Source organism: Cavia porcellus, unplaced genomic scaffold (assembly GCF_034190915.1).
Source record: "Cavia porcellus strain 051 isolate PalLab524CR breed Dunkin Hartley unplaced genomic scaffold, mCavPor4.1 scaffold_19, whole genome shotgun sequence".
NCBI lineage: Eukaryota > Metazoa > Chordata > Mammalia > Rodentia > Caviidae > Cavia > Cavia porcellus.
In genome coordinates, this window is record NW_026947502.1 from 60,211,047 (window position 1) to 60,230,589 (window position 19,543).

At 40.4% G+C, this 19,543-nt stretch overlaps 1 protein-coding gene across 4 annotated transcripts in view; it reads right to left on the reverse strand.

The window, feature by feature from the left end:
- Positions 1-3,174: 3,174 nt before the first annotated feature.
- Positions 3,175-19,543, reverse strand: part of Fam91a1 (family with sequence similarity 91 member A1) — a 42,172-nt gene continuing 25,803 nt past the window's right edge. For 3 of the 4 annotated variants that reach the window (XM_013149966.3, XM_063231133.1, XM_003467359.5), the window contains 7 exons: positions 19,266-19,379; positions 15,827-15,899; positions 12,217-12,366; positions 9,988-10,092; positions 9,376-9,499; positions 7,897-7,966; positions 3,175-6,045 (listed from right to left, as the gene is read on the reverse strand). In XM_013149966.3, the coding sequence (XP_013005420.1) occupies positions 5,857-6,045; positions 7,897-7,966; positions 9,376-9,499; positions 9,988-10,092; positions 12,217-12,366; positions 15,827-15,899; positions 19,266-19,379 (825 nt within the window). In that variant the 3' untranslated portion in view covers positions 3,175-5,856. Of the gene's footprint in view, positions 6,046-7,896; positions 7,967-9,375; positions 9,500-9,987; positions 10,093-12,216; positions 12,367-12,413; positions 13,260-15,826; positions 15,900-19,265; positions 19,380-19,543 lie in introns of those variants that run through there. The other variant, XM_063231134.1, reaches the window with a different exon arrangement.

The following is a 19,543-nucleotide window of genomic DNA, read 5'->3' on the forward strand; positions in this document are numbered from 1 at the left end:
TCTGTTCCCCGCTGCCCTCTTGGCCTCACGGAATCCACACCCAAAGGTCTCACCTGTCTGCCAGACAGCTGAAGCCCTCTATAAACCAAGCAATGGGTCAGTTTGCCCCCCAAACAGTACACTTTAATATCCTCCGGGATTAGGCAACTCTCGTCAATGCAACGGAAAAGGGTCCAAGGTCCCCTATGCCCACCTCTTCTTGGCTCTTGGCAACCGACCCCAGCTCTGCGGTTCCCTAAGCAAACAAATCTCAACAAATCCTCCTTGCCAAATCGCCCAAACCTCCAGACCCCACGCCCTTCCTTCTCAGACCCATCCAACCCTCCACACTGCCAAAACCCTTGCCTGACAGCCCCACTGACTTCACAAACAGCATCCCTTCTGCTCCCGCCCCCCACCATACCCACCAAGCTCCCCTTGTTCTGTACCCCATCCCAGTAGAGTTGGCCGCTGACTCAGCCCCCCCCCTTCCTCCCTCCTTAACCCTAGTCTGAGACACCTCCAGTCCTACTCAGGCTGCCCGTGTTACTCTGCTGCTACTTTGGCTTGAAAACCTCTCCAGTACCCCATAACCCCTAACTTCAACAGGGGCTCAAACCTGCTTATTAACTAATGGCTTTCTAAAGGTCACCAGCTCACCTTATGACAGCCCATTCGCCCTGTCCTCAGTCCAAAGCTCCATTGCCTAGTCCAAGATCCCAGAGCTATTAACAAAGCAATAATGCCAACTCACCCATTGGGGCCAGACCTTTACATTACCTACATTGCCTCTCACTCTCTTGTATTAGACTTAAAGATACACTTTCCACTATTCCCTACACTCCAACTGCCAAAATTTCTTTGCTGTCAGTCTCTATCGTAGATCACCCCAAGGCTCTCTCAGCCCCCCAGTCCTATAACCTGAACCTGCATCTCCTCTCAGACCCCACCTACAGTGCACCAGGCTCCTGGCTCTGCCTCCCTGCTGTTCCTCCTTGGGCTCCTTTCTTGGCCCTCACCACTCCTGGGCCCCTCGCGGGCCACTGCGTCATGCTCATGCTTGCACCATGTGGCACCTCCCTAGTCTGCAAGATCACAAAAGTCACCACCCAAAGTTTTAACCAGATGCTCCCTCACATCTCTTTTCAGATGGTGCCCACAGCTGATCCCAACAGTGACCCTACATCCCCAGCCTGGCCTTCCTACTTCGCCCCAAGCCAGCCTAAAAGAGCCCAAAAGACCTCATCACCGGATTCTTGAACAAAAGGCTGGGATAAAGGGTCAGCCTGTCCCAAGCCTGTTCATGCCTGGGCTGCAAGAAAAAGAATTTCCCAGAACTGTTCCAACTGCGAAAGTCAACCCTGCCCAGGAGGGTACCTGATGGCGACTGTCACACTGTGCTCCTGCACCTGGCTCAACTGCAGAGCCCCTCCCAACAACCCTTAAAATCCCGTTCCCTAAGCCAAACGGTGCCTGTATTGGTCCCCAAGGCAGTCCACTCCCCGCCCAATAAAGCTTCTTTCTCATGGCAGGATGTCCAGTCTGGCTTTGTGTGGGTTCTGATCCATCAAAGCCCACATTGAGGAACAGCCTATGAAGAGTTCTTATCTGTACTCTTCACAGTGTCAAAGTCATACAGTGGAAAAAGCTAGGAGACACAGATAACTAATTAAGCATGATGTGATATCCTGGCCCAGATTCAGGAACCAAAGGATGATAGTGGTGAAACTGGTCAAAGCCCAACAACAGAAACTACAGCCCATGTTGATTTCTGAATTTTGACCGATGGGCCACTGTTTATATAAAAGTGATGTTATAGGAAGCTGAAATAGAAATAGGCAGTTGATGGCTAGGCTCTCGAGGGAGCCAGAAGAGAGGACCAAAAGTCTTGTGACTTTGGAGGAGACACACCCCACACCTCAAGACAAAAGATCAAGCCAATACTCATACCCTGAAGACTGAGTCTACTGCACCCTGAGGAAGCCAGGAGAGACCATCCCAACCCCCTACAGAAAGATGCCCACTTGCTACAAGACTCATTTCCCCATTTGTTCCTGATTTACTTTTACCTGAGCAATAAATCTTATTGGTTGACCACAATTCTGTACTACCTTATTCCCACCTTGTGAGTTCCCATTCCCCCCCACCCCACCTCAGACCTGCCTCACCTCATGGTTTTGCTCTATAAAATCCCTAAAAAGGACAGGGTCCTTGGCAACCCACTCGGGACCCCTTCTCTCTCTCTCCCAGACAGCTTTCTTTCTCTCAATAAATATATTCTGCTTTTAACCTCCATCGTTCCTAAAACTCATTCTTTGGAGAACATGAACTCATACTGGATAGCTAGTAGGTTGGAGTTTCATTCCCCTGTCATTTGGAGGTCCCACCAAGATCACTGAATGGAGGTGTTTGTTTGAAACACTCTGGACTGTGACTTAATTTTTATGTTTCAAATTTTGCTTTGCCTTTGCCCATTGTTTATAATTGCCTTGTCTCTTACAGTTTTGTTAAAATAATGAATCGTAAGTTACAACAGGAAAGTTATGAGGTTATACTTCTTTAATAGGGCATTTTTATTATTTGGTTCTTGTACATGTTGCATTTGAATCAGTTACTAAACTTATTGGTACTCCTTGCTTGACTATAAGACAATAGAATAATATCAGAACACATCTAGTAGACTTTAATATGAAATTCTGTAAAATGGTTCTTCTTAAATGAAATCTAGATCAGACATAGAAGATACACATGCCTCCAATAAGATAGGGACATCTTCCACTATTTAAAGAGCACTAGGCTGGTGGCCGGCCTCTAAGACTTGGAGGACAGGTTTCACTGAGACACTGATTGCTCAGGTGAAATTGACTAAACTGGGGACAAATGTGGAGGTCACATAGCAAGCAAACACACTTAAAGAGCAGTGACTCTTCCCTTAGGGGGTTGGAGTGGTGACTCCTGGCTTCCTCAGGGTGCTAGAGAACTATTTAGAACATCAATCCCTAGAAGGCGGGTGTTTGATCTTTTGTCTTGAGGTCTGGCCCACAGCAGGAGGTGTGTCTCCTCCAAGGTTATAAGATATCTGGTCTTCTGTACTAGGTCCTTCAAGGGCCCAGCCCTGTCTGACTGCCTATAGTATTTCTAACTTACTGTGCCTGTAACAGGACTATTTCAGATTATATACATCTTTACAGCAAGTCGGTCAACACCAGTTTATTTGTAAACATGTTATACGTCAATAATCAAATTGACAACACTTTATACATTTCACTGTATTATGCTAATAACAGAAAACAGCCACTGTAGTGTTACAGTTTTTGATATTTGAAAACGTTTAATACAAATTGTATTTGAAATGCTGAACACAAAAAGGAAACATGAATAGCAGAGAAAGCAAAACATCAAGTAAAATAATATTCCTCCAAAACACAAACACAAAATCATCTGATTACATTTTTAAAAGATAAGGAAATCAATCGGATGTCTTAAATGATACGAAGCTGCACTTCTTTAGCTAAGCATTTCAGGTGAAATTGTATCCCTCCTCAGTTCTTCACCCTATCACATATTTCTCTGTTTTTCTTATTTCTAAAGAAATGTTTGCCATGGTTTAAGCTACATAAGGGGAAAGACAGGCGAGGAGATGGCACAAAGCCCCAAGAAATTAGGTTAAACATTTGCAAAAAATGGGGTATAAATTTTCCATGAATCTTCTTTGGCAAATAAGAGTATCTACATTTTAATTTACATTTTTGTTGAACTGGCTCAACACTTGTAAGACTTAAGAGATGCATCTTTACATGAGTTAAAGCACAAATGAAACAAAGACACATTCAAAAAGTGAAGCAGGAACATCAGCATTTCACATTTTGCTAATAGCTTGGAATACGCAAATTGTTCCCTAAGAGAGTAAGAGGGCTCCAGCTGGGCGTCAGGGGACTACTCTTTCCTCCTAGAGCATAAGAAACCAGAGCTGACCCGTTTTTTCAGCGCTTGTCCTGAAGTTCATGATTATTGTTATTTTCTATTTCTTCCTCTATTACCTCTCAAAGGAAATGTAGCAGCAAGTCATTCCCATATTTCAAACTCACCAACGACTGAGTGCACTGCCAACAACTACAAATGTTTAATTCTTTATTAGTATACATGTCATGACAATTTGCTTAGATGTTAACACAAGAATAACAATAGTTAATTCAAAAGAGGCATAATAAAATGAGAGTAAAGAGCCCTGATCAAAAGAAATACTTATAATTTTCAGCTGAGAAGTATAAAAGTTACATACATACATAACACTAGGAATGTACAGTATCGATTACTGGAAAGACAAATGGGTGATTCACAGTCATGAGAAATTATTTTAGTATTAATATGTACTTTTCCTTTTATAGATACACATAGCATACATATGGTTTCTACCTTATACAAAACAAAGTAGAAAACTAAATAAAATGTTACCACATTTGCCCAAACACAATACTGATTGTGCACAGGTAATCTGGTCCAAAATATTCAGTTCTACACATGGGCCATGGTATTAAATGCAAGGTTATGTTAACAGTTTTAAGAAACATATATATTTCCAGAAATATGTTAAATACACAAATATCAGTTCTATAAATAACAAAAATCATTGCAAAATTGTTAGATTATAACATTCCCAAATTTTCTAATGTTTTAGATATATGTTGTTTGACCAGTTAGTTTGGTTACAGTTTTAAACTAGCAAACCATTTTCCTTTAAGAGGAGCTAAACTAAACTATAACGTTGCACAAACTTCCCAAGGAAGGTAATCCAAAGTTTACAAAGTGAGTTCAATTACTCTAATTAACATCTGAGATACTAAAAGAATCAATGACTCAGGAAACACTTTGAGATTATTCATTTTCTTTACCCCTTCTGAAACTATTAACACAAATTTAAAATGCAGACGACTTAAGAATATGTCTTCAAAGTCGGTTTATCACAGAAGTACTTTGATCTGAAGACATAGTCTTAATGCTTTTGATGTGTAACTCGAACCTGAAATCATAAACCTTGGTTTGAAAACAATAAATTCAATTTCTGAAGTCACTGAAGTCACAAGACAAAACAAATAAAGAAATAAAAAATTAGGGTGAAAACATGCAGCAGCCTCAGCTACCAGTAGAAAACAAGTTCTATCTTTCCATAAAGACTGTATGAAAACATAAAGCCAGAGACAGTGACAACAGAAATCCACATACAAACACTGTTTAAAAATAGAATGTTTTCCAAAGCTTATCTCATGAGATGCCAGTGAATAGTCTTCGTCTGAGTTCAGACCTTATAAATTCAGGTTAAGATATACATAACTATGCTGATTTACAGACCTTCAGCAACGCTTGAGTGATATACACAATTTACAGACATCCACAGAAACTCTTAATGCCCCTCCACGTGATCTCTCAGTACTGGATGTTCACTGTTTTACAGTTTCACTACCAAGAAGCCTTTTCGGAGGAAGGGTTCCATCTCTTCCCTTGATTCCCTAAAGTATAGGTAACAAAATATAAAATTAAACAAGATTTATGTCTGATAAACTAACATATAAAATCACCATCACAATATTCATAGTGACTGCTTATAAACGTAACAGTCATCATAAAGCCTATAAAGTATATTCTTAGTTTTATAAAAGAAATGCAGATTGTCTCAAGGTAAAAAACACAGTGCTGGCTGCTAAAAAGCACTTTGTTGCAGGAAGATGTGCAACACTGAGCACGTCCCCCAAACTCTTCGCATCAGTGAAACACGAACTGCACTGCAGCAGCAGGAGGCTTTTTAGTGGCTGACACTATAAAGCTAACATTAAGAAAGGAAAAAGGCAGAATGTGAGAGCAACAAATGGTGTCAGCAAATTATTGCAAATGGAGATCGGCAATACGAGGCGCAGAGGGTGACCGTCCACTCCATTCTGATAGGACGCCATCTTTAAACATGAGGTTCCTCGCAGGAAGTGGAACTCCTGTGTCAGCAGCACATGGTGGCTGTGAAAGCAAACTTGAGAAAGTGGGCTCTGTGTGGACATCCAGTGTTGAAGCACCTTCCTAGAAGATCAAGAAATGACAGCAATAGGATATTCATTTCTATCAAAGCAGTTCGCTAAACCAAAACTACCTGAATATTGTGAGCAATGTGGGCCCCGACGACCAGAGACTAACACAGTGCACTACAGGAAACACAAAGCTCTGCTTCACAAGTCCCAAATCACCCAGGACAGGGAGCAACACATGCAAAATGACAGCACAAATCAGACTGAAAGATGTGTTTTGAAATAAATAGAGTATGAAACAATGGGAAAGAAACTTTAAGAATGGACCTACCTCAAAGTATTTCCTAACAGGAAACCACCTCTAACACACCTGCCACAACATGAAGTGCCAGAACAAAGATTCCCACGTTCCATACCCACCTCCCAGAACTGCAGGCTCACTGAGCTCTGGATCAGGTTTCTCCTCACTCGCGCCACACAGAACGTGCCTGTACCTGGCTCCCACCTCACCTCCCCAGCTGTCCCTACTAAACACAAGTGGTGAGTCAAGAAGGTGGAGAAAAGCTGGGATGTGGCGCATGTCTGTAATCCCACCAGACCGGGCAGTGGAGGCAGAGGGATCACAAATCTGCACCTAGCCTGGGCCACTGGGCAAAACTCTTGTCTCAAAATATTTTAAGAAGGGGTGGGGACAGCTTGGTCTGCAGGCCCTAGGTTCAACTCCCAGTACAGAAGAGGGTGGAACCCATTCCTGATTCCTTCCTTCCTCCACATCCTCAACCTTCTTCTCACCTTTAATTCATCATCAAGTTTTATCAGTCTATCTCCACACCACAACCCAAATTGGTTTATTTGTTCACCATCGCCAAGATCCAGTCTCCAAAAAGGGTACAGTGCTGAATTTCAGAATCTCACCATCTGACTCTTAATAACTTTTTCTTTTGTGTATTTTTATAAGATACGTAATTTATTGGCACAATAGTATGTACTGTATGTATAATGAACAAACTTTCATTAGGGACACACCCAACATTTGTTCTTTAGGCAAAAAGGCTATGCAGTCCCAGCAGCTCACTCCAGTGCCCCTGCCCTCGGGCCTTCGGAGCCCACTCTTCAGAACTAATTCCCATTTCCCACCAGTTGGAAGCAAAGCCTCTCCCAGTTCCACACGCAGCATACAAGCAAATCCTGCACACACTGCAGGCAGTGTCACCACTGCCGGCCGCTCCCTGCAGCTCCTCCCACCTCGCCCTCCTTCTCATCCCTGCACAGTGAGTGCTCGCCTGCACCAGGACCTCTGGACTGCTCAGCCCTGCCTGGATGGTGCTGCTGTTCTCCGGTGCCAGCCTGCGTGTTATTTCTCACCTATTTGAAGCAGGCCACCTTCAGAGCCCATCACAGCAGGCTCCTTCTTCAAGGCACTTACTGAATTCTGTAATTAACCTCTTAGGGTGTATTTGACCATTGTCTCACACGACACTAAAAGCTCCACTAGTGTCTTGCACAGCACTATTTCCCAGCACCTGGCATGGATGGATGGATGGATGGAATAAAACTCCAAGATACTGAATTCACAATGCTGAATCAGACATTTTGAATAGAAATCTCCCACCCTGAAGCTTTAACTATAAATCAAGTACTGATGGCTCTTTCTTCGTGGCCGAGAGAAGGGTCACTGCAATTGTTCACGGCGATGAACAGGACCTAACAGGGTCCTGCTGAGTGAAGCGCTGACCGCGGAGCACAGGCCCACACCTCGGTCTCTGCAGACCGGTGAGGGCATGTGCGAGTGGCTGCATGTCCTGACTGCTTCAGGTCCTTCTGCTGTGCAGACTCAGAAACCTGCAAATGCTTCAAATACTATGAAGCTTACCACAAACAGTTTGGATTTTTAAATCTTTCTTACCTGGAATGAGTGAACAAAGTTAAGGACTTGTAGCGAGAGTTTTCTGCTGGAATGTAGGAGGTTTTGAAGGCTGAAAAAAGGGGAAAAGATTAAATGGAACGGCAAGAACATCTTACAAGACTTCAGTTTTAGCAAATTAAGTGTATATATGTGAGTCTATATATTTTGATTTATCAGATAAAATTTTATCTGAATTTCAATTCTTTGTATTAATAAAATTTTTGCTTGTTTTAATAATAGCAATACACGAAAAGGCCGTTTTCAAATATAATGCAATATGTAAACAAAGCTGAAGTTTCCATTTTAAAAAGACACTTAAATTGCTAATAAATAGTAATGTTAAGTGAACAAAACTTTTAAAATGAAGATTTAAAACTCTTTACTCTGAGAGATGGAAATTATGAAATAAATTTCAAATTTCCTAATAATTGTAAAAGACAACCTGAGAAAAAGCCTGACAGATTTAACACAAACCAACCTCCATCCATAAAGTAAAAATGGCAGTGGCGATCTTTAGTTTCACAGTATTTCCACTTTTGACTTACATGTTATTTTATTTGCAGAGAACAGTTATTCAAATGATCAGTTGGACACCCTTAATTTTCTGATGTAAGTTACATTCAGCCAATCACATGAACTATCTGTTATTCAATTCTGTTTTCCTAACTAAAAGTGCCCAGAAGATTGGTGGGTTATCACCCCTGCAAGCCACCACAGTGACATGGAGACACTGATCCTCATCTCACTGGCCAGTGGCCTCAGAACCTCTCCAGCCCTGCTTCCCAGCAGCCACTCCCAAGCATCGGAGTGCAATGTGAGTGAGACAGAAGCTGTGTGTCCTCTCTGAAAGGCAATGCGTGCTCATTTTAGAAAGTGCAGGAAGTGGGGAAACTGTGAGAAAGCCACTCTAAGCCACCGCCAGAGCCACACATTACTAACATAACTTGTGTGTATGTGCAGAGAGACAGAAAGCCTTGCACGGTAGTGCACACCTGGGATCCCAACATCCCGGGAGACTGAGGCGGGAGGATCACAAGTTCAAGCCCAGCCTGTGCAACCTGGCGAGATTCTGTCTCAAAAAATAAAAAGTGCTGGGGACACATGGCAATGTAGTTCAGGTCAGGCCCCAGCACCACAAAAAAGAGGCAGGATGGGGACACAAGATGTCTATCAAGTTTTAAAACTGGGTTCACCTTCCACATAGGCATGCCCATTTTTCACACCCTCACCACACCTGGGTGAGAAATGTAATTAATCAAAACATGGCCCCAAATGTTTGTTGTGACTAATTTGCAGTCTACTGTAACTTAATTTTAAAAACACAGCAAAAACATTAAATTACCATTCTTTAGTCAATCAACAAATATACACAGGGCAATAACTATGCTCATGTGTAGAATAAAAGCATGATCTAGTAACTTCTCACGGACAGCGTAAAGCCAAGCAGAGGAAAAGATGACAATGAGTCTGAGTCCATACCTCTCTTTTCTGCAGAGGCCATGAGCAGCAATTTTCCTACAAACCTTCTGGTTCAACTCAGAACTGAACAGGGGAATTCCAAAGCACAGCTCAAGAGGAACCCACTCTGCTTCTGTGGTGGCATCTAGAAAAGGTCAGACAACTCGCTTTCATCAGACAAATTCACAGGCAGCATCTGAGCACCCGAGGCCCCAGGGACCTCTACCAGAAGGCTTAGCAAGGGAAGGGGCTCGGAAACAGGGCCCCTCACTCCCAATAGCAGGGGGTGCCTTGTGAGGATGTTACAGGCCTAGAAAGTGGACACGGCTTTCATCAAATGTGCAAACGTTTGTCAGGAAATGTTTGTCAGGAAAGGATACTACCTGACATGTGCCAGATGAGGAGAATGAACCAAATACTATCACTAACAGGCAATAACACTTGAAGGCATCATTCGCAGGGCATAATTTTATAGTGCTTAAGTCTTGATTTTAAGTATATAGCAATGTTTCTTAGAACATTCATGTTACAAAGTCCATTATGGATGATAAGAACAAATAACATGCAAATAACTTAGCAGAAAAGTTAGGCTTCAGAAATCAGTCTAAAACACTTTTGAGGAATACACCTTACCAGAGTTCTGTTTGGCTGCCGAATCTGCAGCTGCTTCCTCGATAACCATTTCAAATGATTCTGTACTTCCATTTACATCTGAGGCAGAGGCCAAATCAGGTTCTCCTTAGAGTTCAAGGACACACACAGCATTAAGAGTCTAGTGCTGTACTCCGCAGGTGTTAGTAACTCGGTTCTCACCCATAGAAGATTCCAGGCAATGATGATGATGCAGGAAGAAATAAGTAATATGGGGCCTAAACCAGTGGTTCTAACCAGGGAACAATTTTCCCCCCAAAAGACATTTAGCAAGGTTGAGAAACAAGTCTGGTTGTCGTGAACAGGAACAAGATGCTCCTTACTTCCAGAGATGTCAAAACATCTTACTCCTTACAATCCCTGCGACAAAGAATACCTAGCCTGAATGCAAATAACGCTGAGGGGGAGAGACTGTGGCCCAAAGAATGTAAACTTCGGAAAGTAGAACACAAGTTTTGACCTACACTTAGATCATTACTAAGCCCATTTCCACCCCTTGGGGTCCAGCCTGACTACACTACTCTTCAGAACGCCTTCCGTGATTCCATCTCCGCTTCAGCCTCAGCACCTCCGAGACTTCCTAGCCCTACCTTCGTCTTTACTTCCACCTTCCACTCTCCAAGATCCTTCCTTCTGCCTAAAGATAAGCTACTGCTTTCTACGGCCCTCTGCCTGGAAAGCTACCACCCTAAAAAAAAAACGAAACAATCCACAATCCTCTGTTGTCTAGCTAACTCCTCATTTTCCATGGCTCAGTTCCCACCACGCCTTTTCCAGGACACCTTCCTGGGAAGGCTTACGGGCTGGGAAATGTCTGTCTGTCCTCCTCAGCACACTACACAGTCCCCTGTCACAGTCTCTCAAGCTTCGCGGCAGGCTGACTCACCGGTCTGTCTCCTGCGAGGGTTTTACCCATTTTCGCTAGCACTTAAACAGGTATTTATTATTTCCATGTCTGCAGACTGAATGACACAAAAAGTGGCAGCTATCAGAGACACACTCTGAAACACACTCTTCTCTGGAAAACGCTTCTGTGGCACCTCACAGCTGTTGAAAGCTACCCAACCCCTTTGGCCAAAACCCAATGGACCTGGGGCTGGGTGTTTAGCTCAGCGGCATAAGGGCCTGCCTTGCAAGCAGGTGGTCGTGAGTTCTATCCCTGGTACCAGAAAAAAGGAAAAAAGACCAAAAAAAAAAAAAAACCCCAATGGACCAGGAGTAGACATCTAATGCAAAGCAAGCTAACCCAATACACTGGATGGTTCACATCAATCACACTGTCTTGGGATTTCAAAGTGAGAGGCTCACAGAATACAGTCAACAACCAGTGACAAGACATATGAATTCAAAGGTCTTCCGAAGGATCAGAGCTGGCATGGAAACAACAAAAGCCACATGCAAGCAATTATTATGCCAAAGCAGATAAGCATGAAAAGGTGATCTGAAAATGGGAATCCAACGAAAGGGCATAATAAACAGATTGAAGACAAGACAAAAAAGACAGAAAAGCAGGAAACGGTTGCAACAATACATATTTAAGATCCAGCAGCTACACGGACTCAACACTGAGAGGAGGAAAGATAGATATAAGAGACATTTCTAATGACCAATTTCACAGAACACGGAAACCAACTATTAAATTCACTTAGTGAATTATAAATATGTGAAATTTTTATAAATATGTGAATGTATAAATGAGAAAGATACTCTATATCCTAATATGAAGATAATTTTTTTTTTCTTTTCAGTGTTGGGTATTAAACTCAAGAACTGAGAACTCTAGAGATCCAGCCACGGTGGGACTCAGGCAGCTTATTCTCCTGCCCTCTTGGTAAGCGCCGTGGAGCAGGCCAGAAGAACCAGTGAATTTAATAGTTTGTAAAAACATTTTTACAAAAGTCACTTGAGTTTCAAACAAATCACTCCCTAAGGCTGACTTCATTCAAAGCCTGTAAAGATGTGACGGAAAGGCTAAAGCCCAACAGCCACTTTGCATGCAGCTAAAGGTCCGCACGTCTTCAGTTAAGCATCTGGTATCTGTCCACTCACACAACTGACATTTGTTCAAATGATACTACAGAACATTGTCTTTTCCTTCAGTTAAGAAACTAATTTAATATTCCCACAAATGCCTACTGCTTTTTACATATTAAGATTATTTTAAACTAAAAACCATGTATCTTAATTCAAAGGACCCAGCAGCTGGCTAACCTTTCTCATCTGAAGCATCACTGAGTTTTCTACTTGCAAGTTGGCTAGAAGCATTCAACATGGTGACGTAGCCACAGAAATGCTGCAAGTCCACTTTGTCCCTCAGTATTTGCAGTGCTTTATGAACACCCATACTGACACGCGTGAACTCTAGGAACAAAACAGATGACAACACATTAGTGAGAGTTCTTACAACAGCAAAAACCTGGATACAGGTACAAAGCTGGGCACGACGGTAAAACCAGCACTCTGGGAGGCTGAGGCAGAACGATCACTGGGAATTTTCCTATCTTTTTTTTCCTTCACGACTGGGCAATTTAGTGAGACCCTGTCTCAAAATTTAAAGGTGGGGGGGGATCACTCAGTGAGAAGGCCTCGAGTTCAGTCCTTACAGCAGTAAGGGGTAGGAGGGGCACATATGTTTTTCTTTACTCAACAATTCTTTGAATTACTTTCATGTTTTAATCTGTCAAGAATGAATCCAGTGAAGAAATATATGTGAATGCAAAAGCAAAAACAACAACAAAAAAAAAACCATTCACATTTAACATGTATACAGTTCTCTGGTGGCATCACCTGCTAAGTAAGTAATGGGGCCAATTTATAGCTGATCTCCCGACTTCTCCTTGTGGTCCTATCTTGCCTTGGTGGCTTCTACAGGAAATGTATTGAATACGAACCCTACTTTTTAAAAATATGAGCAATTATTCATAATAACAGATGCTAACAATGGACTTGAAATCATATTCCTATTAGATACTAGATGAAATTTTTATAAATATGTGAATGTATAAATGAGAAAGATATTCTATATCCTAATATGAAGATAATTTTTTTTTTTTCTTTTCAGTGTTGGGTATTAAACTCAAGAACAGAGAACTCTAGAGATCCAGCCATGGTGGGACTCAGGCAGCTTATTCTCTTGCCCTCTTGGTAAGCGCCGTGGAGCAGGCCAGAAGAACCAGTACTCCCGAGATACAGACATGGTGGGAACTCAGGCAGCTTATTCACTCGCCCTCTTGGTAAGCATCCATGGTGTGGGCCTGGAGGAGAACCATTACCTGTGAGCCTACTGCCACGTGGGCTGAAAATTAACCACCCTCCCCTCCCCCACGCCCTCATAGCTACTGGGGATAGATGTCTCAGCATCTCTTGGGAGGATGACCATATGCAGTATAGCAAATATGGGGGATTTCCTTCAATCTTCTGTTTGAAGGCAAAGATTGTTTTCACTGTTTTGTTATGTTTCTTTTGCTGTATTCAATATTCTCAATTGGTTTTATAATGTTCTATTTTTGGTTTAATTTTGCTATACCTAATTGACTGGACAACTATTGTGAAGTTAAGGAGATATACCATAGTACCTATTACTACTATCCCAGTATCCTACTGTGAAATCCTGTACCAGTTTCACTGCATTGTCTCGATTGGCTTTGTTCTGTCTTGTGCTGTTGTGTTTTTACTACTTTCAAAATAAAATTAAAAAAAAAAAAAAAAAACAACTCAAGAACTTTTGTACTGACCTGTATCCCCAACGCTTTTCTTTATTTTTTTATTTTGGGACAGAGTTGCATTAAATTGTTAAGTTCCCCAGGATGGGCTCCAATTTGTGATTCCTCTGCCCCTGCTTCCCAGAGTGCTGGGATTACAGACATGCACCATTACATAAACCTTGTTTCCTTTTTATAATGCACACAGTCATCTCCCAAGATGATAAATGTCCATCAGTTCTCAGTATTTTATAAAATTTTGGATCCTGCTGTCATTATCCTACCCAGTATATTCAAGTAAACAATTATTTTTCCTTAGAGTTCAACGAGAAAAGGTATTAGAAGATTAAACACCAAAGTGGGTTGCAGGGAAGTATTTATTTCTGAATAGAGGCATATTTATTCACAACAGGCAGAAAAAAGTACCTGAATTTCAAGTATGAGTCTAGTAGTCTAGCCATATAAAAATGAAAATGATATTTATAAAACTCTCTTTTCCCTACTTTGGGGGACAAAGAAATGTAGTGATTAACATTATGGAAGAAGCTGGACATGGTGGCACATGCCTGTAATCCTTACCACTCAGACAGAGGCAAAAGGATTGTTGTGAGTTCCAGGCCAGCCTGGACCACACAGCAAAACCCTGTCTCAAAAAAAATAAACAAACAGAAATGTGTAAGCATATAAATTATGTGAAATATTCATTATTCTCTAAAATCCATTAATATGACTCTAGGGCCGGGGATTTAGTTCAGCAGCATCAAGTGGTCATAAGTTCGATCCCCGGTACCAAAAAAAAAAAAAAAAAAAAATCAAGACCATTCATATGACTCTGAAAATCAGAAAAAGTTTATTGTGAAGCTGTTTTTGCCTGAAGCAGGAAGCAGAAGTGTTATATAAATACAAGTAAGTGTAGTGTAATCAAACAGTATTTTTCTTCTGATTATATAGTCAGCCCACTCTATCTGCAGGGTCCCACATCCATGGAGTCAACCAACCACAGATCTAAAATATTTGAAAATAATATATACGAAACATATACAGATCTTTTATTTAGTATTATTCCCTAAGTAACAATGTGACAACTGTTTATACAGCATGTACTAGGTGTAAGTAATCTACAGATGATTTTTATGTATGTCAGAGGATTATGCAAATACATGCAAATGCCACATCATCTTATATAAGGAGCTCATACATCTGTAAAGGCTGACATTCCCCATGTGGGGAGATTCTTGGAACCAATTCCCATGATACTAAGGGACAACTGGATATAACTTATTAATATTCAGAGAAAAGTTATCTTTTGTATTAGAAAAGGACAAAAGAATGGGCTTTTATAGAAACTCTGAGTATCTTGTATCAAATGCACTATGGGGCGCAACCAATTCTAGAAAGAAATGATACCAAGTAGGGCCCTTCCCATCCTACCACCCTTGGTTCTCACCAGTTTGATCTGGCATAAACCCTGCAGACACTCAAATCTCCTCTAACAGCAAAAATAAAACTTAACCCCAAAAACAAATGCTGAAGCAAGAAAGATACACAAGTGTTCTGTGATCTATATAAGGTAGTAATGAAAATGTCCACTAGCATTCATTTTTAAATTATGTAAATTTTTAAAAAGTTGTCTAAAGATAAAAATGTAAGGCATCAAAACTGCAGCAGCAGTCTCCCTGTATATCCATGTACACATTGAAGTATCTGCAAATGACACTCAAAACTCTGCACTGAATGCTTTGAAAAGCTTCTGAAACAGAATTTATACAACACAGGAAAACAAAACATTTCTGAATATAAAATCTTCCCTATGACTCGTCTAATCCCTCACCTTCAAGTAAACAAGCAATAAAAGAAATTACAACACTAAAAGAAAATTTAGTCTTTCATCTAACCAACTATCTAGTTATTCTCTTCTCTTCCATGCCAGACAGTGTTCTTTCAAAAATCCTATATGGGTGTTAATCTATTAGTTCTTTGGGAAACACCTTTGCCAATATTCTATAATAGCAGAATGTAAGAATCTAGAACTTAAAACCTTTAAGAATTCACTCTTGTCATGTTTTCCACCAAATTTTTGACATAATGATAAAGTCAAACAGATACAACTTAAAAAGTACCTCCTTGTAATTCTGCTTCATCAAATGGAAATGGTACATGGACAGTTTCTCCTATCCCATACAAACCGTGTCCCTAAACAAAAAGGAACAAAAGTTGAAAAGTATACAAGAAACCCACATTTCCAATAATTGATATACAAACAATAAATAAGGTTATGCCACATGTTACATTTCACATTAACATTCCACCAAAATGTTTTCAACAATTTTCTAGTTTTCTACAACCACCTATGACAATCTTACCTGCATATTAACCTACAGGACAGTATTTCTCAATCTGACTATGTGAAAACCATGGAGGCTGCCAGAGGAACAGATAAATCAGGGAAAGGTAAGTCAACCAAAGAATGAATAGTAAGGTCAAAGCGACCATGTCCAAGGCACAGCTGTCAACTGGGAAAGAAAAGCATTGAAAAATTGCTACAATCACATCGCATGGCACAGACCAGGAAGGCAGAGCCCAAGTATGTGCCCCGAGATGGCATATACAGTATTTCAAAAAAGGTATCTGCTGCTGGGGATTTAGCTCAGTGGCATAAGCATCTGTCTTGCAATTAGGTGGTCGTGAGTTCAATCCCCGGTACTGATAAAAAGAAAAAAAAAAAAAAAGAAAGAAAGAAAGAAAAAAGGTATCTGCTAAACAGCATAACAACTTTCTGTGATTGAAAACCACTAAAACACCCACCAATACTTGTAGAGGACTGGTTAAATAAATTACAGTACATATTTTTAATACAACTGCATCTTGCACATAAAATATGAAGATCTCCAACTTATAAATGGAAACAAGGTGGGGAACTTCAGGGTATAACCACTTGCATTTGCATAAATGGACACAGCAGAAACTCATAAATGTGATTATCTCATGTGGAGGTAGATGAGTGGAAACTGGACAGACAGAATTAAAACAATGTGACTGTACTACTAAATAAAAAATTAAGTTTAAAAATCTGAGTTTACCTATTTCACTGTCATTTTACAAATAATTTAGTTTCACCCATCATGTTCAATTAACGTTCACTTGAACTTTTCATTCTAAAAGGTCTGCATATGTTTAATCCCTAAATTTGCTTAGGGCTTACAGTTGCATAAGAACAACAAGCATGGAAGATTTATATTTACACATACTTAGTACCATTGCAATGGAAAATGTAACACTGTAAGAGATCCATATGCTGTATTACTCTAATTCAAGAAGTCCTGATATATGCAAAAGAAATCACACTCACTCTGCATATATTTCTAAATGCTCTCACTTATTCCTTTTAAAGCTTTATAATTTACTCCTAAACTATGTTATAATAAAATTGGTCTTAATCAAAATTTAGTTTGTAACATAATTTTAAGTTTTTTCTATAAAATATAATGAAGTAGCAGTTCTTTTCCAGCAAAAAACTTCTTAATGAGCACTTTGAGCACATTTCAAGTATCAAAAAAAAAAAAAAGAAAGAAAGAAAAAAGAAAAACCAAACGACCCACTGAGCACCGGCTATAGGACAGACTGGCAGTTACACTCCTCCTATTACAGGCAACCAACACTGAAGCTCAAAGATGTAACGGTTGACCCAAGCCAGCGAAAGGAAGCAGCCAATCACCACTGCATGCACCCTGGCCTCACCACCCCAGGCCCACAGCTAATGTCCTTTGCCAGGTCTGCCTGTGTGCTATGCGGCTTTGTCAATTATCTCTTCCAGTCATACCTTCCACAGCCTATAAAGACAGCCCACAGATAGACAGGCAGGTCATTAAATCTTTATCAAGAACTGCCTGTGTACCACAAAGCATGCTACACACACTGCACAGGAACACTCTCATTGCATCCTCTGACAAGTCTACAATACTGTGTAGATTTTCTACCTCATTACCAGGTGCCATCATTTTTTTTATTTTAAAGACAAAAAACAAAAATCAAGAAGCAAACAAAAAACAAAACAAAAGCAAGATGACAACAACAGAAACAATGGCGATACAGGATTTCAAAACAAGATGACAGAAATTTAACAATGGTTATTATATTGCATACTGTCATCCTCAGAGTACCTGCCCAGGCTACCAGATAAAGGCACGCAAGACTAATGAAACAATATATTTTCCCTTCGAGCAGTTTCTTTCCCTTTTACTATGTCTATTGTAATTTTTGGATCTTACTTACTTTCAATTTTTTACACTAGAGAGACAACACAGTATTTATGCAACTAGAAACCATACTCATAAGTGAAATAAATCAGACTTTCAGGTGCTATCATCTTTTGTCATTTTACAGAAGACACTGCAGTCTCCATTTTTCCTATGGAAAACACAGGAATATCCCAAAAATATCATACAGTCCAACAAGCACATAAAACGAGGCTCAACATAATTTTCAGGAAAACAGAAATCAAAATTATAATGAGATGCCACATTATACTATGTTGCCTATAATTTTTTTTTTTTTTGTCTTTTTCCTTTTTATCAGTACCAGGGATCGAACTCTATGACTGCCTGCTTGCAAGGCAGGTGCTTATGCCGCTGAGCTAAATCCCCAGCCCCATGTTGCCTATAATTTAAAAAATCAGATAATATCAACTACTCATAGGAAAGTAAAACGGTACAGACACTTTTAAAGACAGCCTGGCTGCTCTTCAATGGTTACATTGCAGTTACAACACAAGTCAGCAGTACTGTTCCCCGCCCCCCAGTATTTACCCAAGAAAAATAAAAATACATGTTTGCATGAAACTCATACATATATGTGCCCAGTGATACTACTCATAGTACCCAAAAGGTGCCCATCAACTACTGAATGGATAAACAAAATACAGTTTATCCAAACAATGAAACATCATTTGGTTATAAAAAGGAACCAATATATGCTATAATATGATCAATTTTTCATTTTGTTAAATGAAGGAAGACCATCACAAAAATAATAACAATAGCAACAAAAAGTCTCCACACATTTTATGTGATTCCAGACAAATCTATAGAGACAGCAGCACTGATTAGGGCTCGGGGAACAAGAGGTAGAGGGAAAAGGGTGTTAGTGTGATAGCTAAATAGTACAGCTAATTTTGAGGTGTTAAAAATATTCTACAGTTGAGGATGCTGACGACTATACAAATCTGTAAAAAGACACTAAAATCCACTGAACTCTATGTAATGGTAAATTGCATGGTTTATGAATTACGTCTCAATAAGGCTATCATTTTAAGAATAAAATACCACAGCTAGTAAAAGCTCAGGCTGCAATTTAAACCTGGGTCCAAGTTCAGAGTCTATGTTGCTTCTACCACCCGCTTGCTGCCAAAGGGCCAGGACTAAAGCCCAGATACCTTGATTTTTTACATTTCCACTTTATCAATAAGTGACAACTCATTGAAATTCAGCAGAAAGCTAGAAAATGTATGCTCTTAATGATAAAAATCTCACAGTGACTTTTCTCAAATGAAATTAAATATACCTGAATTAAAACCGCAGAATGAGTTAGAGCATCATTCAACATCGTGAGTACATTCGATGTGGGAACTACACCAGGATCATGGCCCCAGGAGGTGATGAGCAATCGATCATAGCCCTATTGGAGAGACCAGTGACAGGAGAACAGGAACAAAATTAAGAAACTTATCTGTAATATTGCTCACCAATTTCTACACTCCTCACAAGATAAAAACTATTTTAAAAAAATAAAATATTCTGGGCTAGGGGCTGGGGATTTAGCTCAGCGGCATGACGCAGGCA